The following is a 3002-nucleotide window of genomic DNA, read 5'->3' on the forward strand; positions in this document are numbered from 1 at the left end:
TTATGCTTTCTCATAAGGTTCATAAGATTATACGTCAATGTTTTCACTCAATTTCACAAGCAGTGGCCGCAGTCCTTTTTGGCATCATGCAAAAATAACGTTTTTCATGCCATTGCATTGCAGATGAAGAATCCTAAGAATCACACACTTTTGTTGAATCGTTGAAGACACGGAGAAGGGTTCATGAGTACAAGGGTCAGACGTCTCCGCGTGAATGATACCTACATTATACTGTGCTGCCCTGACATCAACGACCCGAGTGTTGTTGCCAATTTCAGAAACCTTTGGAGAGTGACAAAGCAGATGATACGTTTTGATGAGTCATGCAGAACAGCGTCTACTAACGAAAATAGAATTGTTGCCATATTTACTCTGGGAGAAACGTGTCTTCCACCAAAATAACTTGAGGTTGTAATCAACATGCCTGCCCTTTTGTGACCGTGTAATCAAACGTAGTACTATAAAAAGTTAAATGCACAATAACCGTTCTAGAATTCAATATTTCGGCATTGCTTCTGACTGCATGTGAACAGAACGTTCCTTTTTAGAATGCCGGCAGTGTTTCCATCTTTAATGATATTATTAGTTATAAAGCACATGGTTGCTTGGAATGAGAGGCAATGACATGACAGAAATGCTTGATGTTTATGCACTAGTCAACATGCAGTGATCTTTGCGAAAGAAAGAAAAAAATCATCTTAGTTAGTCCATGCAGTTGATCATTTATTGTAATAAAAAAATGCATTCGGTGAATTCCATCTGCAGCACTGTGCTTCCTCTGTCAAACAAGTTATATTTCGATAAAAAACACAAAAGAAAACGTAAACCCACATACAATAAGTATTTACAACAAGTACTTAGAATCTCCCGCGCAAATTTCATCACGCGCATTGAATATACAAATAGGAAATGGTGATCCAACGATTTCACGCCACCGATGTTCTATTGAGGTATACAGTGTCATTCAACTCACCGCGCATGTTTCTTTCTAAGGGATAACTTCTGGTTGACCAATTCCTATCTGTTATTACGTCCTCATATTCCATTTCCGGAACAGCAGGAGCCTCATTGTAAAACCTGTCGAAGCTGAGTGAGGTCATTACATGGGCGTGCAGGTCCTCGTACTTCGACGACGACAGGCTATCGGGACAAAGGCCAAGGTAGCTGTCGTCGGGGTCGGTAGACATGGATTCTACGGGAGGGTCATCGTAGTCGAACACGGGATCAGCGAAGGTAATCTGAGTGTCGTTGAATGTGATTCGACGCGAATCTCGGAGGAGCTTTTCGCCACGGGAACCGAAGCCACGACTGTGCTTTGACATGAGTTTGGTGGAACCCGTCTTGAACGAACTCTTGAATGACTTCGGCTTTGAGTGCGTTGTGGCAACTTTCCGACTGCGATAAATGCTCGCGATCGCAATGGAAGCGCCTAGAACCACACCCAATACGACAGCGCCCAACGAAATTATGATGACAAATCTTTTGCTGATGGCGTTTGATGCCGGTTTCCCATTTTGTGGTTTTCTGTCCGAGTTCAAGGACGGATGGTTGGTAGTTCTTGAATTCCACCTGTTGCTTGTCCTCGTATCTGTCTCTAGATATGTTCGTGTGGCAAGGTCCTCTGTAACGACGAGCATTGCAAATGTTTTGACAGTTTGTCCCGGACCAGCCGTTACTGTGCAGGCAACGCTCGTTTGGTTATCCAACTGTATCACATTCGAAAGCGAGATCGTTTGGCCTTGGTCTCCAGAGATTATCCAGCGACTGTTCGTTGGGATTTCTTGATTGTCAACGTGCCAAGTGAAAGTTAAATTTGCTTGAATTGGTGTCCGGCCTAAACAGGTGAAGGACGCTTTTTGCCCGACGTCGATCTCGGCCACGGCTGGGGAGAGGTCAACAGACAGTCGAAACGGCAGCGGGACCAGGCTACATTCCCGAACTCCGGCAAGAGCGGGACTGGTTTCTGTGCAAGTAAACTGCACACCGTAATCAAGTTCGCTCAATCTCCACTGCACGCTCTGCTCATTTTCCGTCGCGTTGGTAATGGGATCATGATTGCGATACCACACAACTTTCGACGGGGGATGACCCCCCTTCGTCACACACGACATCGTCACCATCTTTCCCTGCTGCAGTGGGATCGCGGGATGGACATCGCAGAGAGGAAACCCTTCTTCCGGTGGCACGAGCACATTCAGCCGGATCGTATTCATCGAGCTCCCCGACGATTCCAGACCGTACACCACATTACACTCGTACGACCCCTCATCACTGATTTCAGTTTGGGATATATGCAGGTTGTACTCTCCGGTTGTCTTATTTGCGACTACTTCGATTCTTTCCCGCAGCTCGGGATCCAACTGGTCGTCGATCATAACTCCAAGACTAATGTCAACTTTGGGACTGACTCGCCGCCATATGACGAAGGCATTCCTCGTCGGGTCTACCACGCACGGGAGAATCGCAGTCTCACCGTGAAGCACATTAATTTCCTTAGGGTAGACAAGGTACGCATTCGTCTGTGCGTTTACGGCTAGAAGTTCCTTGAGACCAAGAAAAGAGCAGACCAGCAGCAATAGCCATGAATTCCTCTCCATCATTCAAGATTAAAGCAGACACTACAAAATGGACTCACTTGTTTCACTGGTAGATATACCTTTACTATCAATATTTTTCTTCGGGCAGAAACAAATAGTGCGCGGGCAGAAACAAATAGTGCGTAGTTGTTCCAGGACGAGACAATCGCCCATCACTTGGGAGACATCATAAGCCAATGCAAGTGATAGTCGCCATACTACAAACACTACCTAAACAAGTCACTGAAGCATCCTCGAAAGCATACTTCCATCCTCTCAGACACTCCTGTCAGTTACTCACTGACACATCTGTCGTAAGTTCGAACAGGTATAATGGTATCAACGTGATTGATCCGAGTACGTGGTGCGTCGTCTGCCATGTGTGCTGGGAAGGTTTTGCCTCTAAACTATGGCGGGGGGCTCCAA

General features: G+C 46.0%; 1 protein-coding gene across 1 annotated transcript; it reads right to left on the minus strand.

Annotated features, from left to right (window-relative positions):
• Positions 1-926: 926 nt before the first annotated feature.
• On the minus strand, positions 927-2597 carry LOC140231053 (uncharacterized). Its single transcript, XM_072311208.1, has one exon. The coding sequence runs from the start codon at positions 2595-2597 to the stop codon at positions 927-929; it is 1671 nt and encodes a 556-aa protein (XP_072167309.1).
• Positions 2598-3002: the final 405 nt, after the last annotated feature.

This window comes from Diadema setosum, chromosome 7 (genome assembly GCF_964275005.1).
Source record: "Diadema setosum chromosome 7, eeDiaSeto1, whole genome shotgun sequence".
NCBI classification, from domain to species: domain Eukaryota; kingdom Metazoa; phylum Echinodermata; class Echinoidea; order Diadematoida; family Diadematidae; genus Diadema; species Diadema setosum.

Coding starts and splice junctions, on each gene's coding strand:
- LOC140231053 (XM_072311208.1), bottom strand. CDS start 2,597: ATGGAGAGGAATTCATGGCTATTGCTGCTGGTCTGCTCTTTTCTTGGT.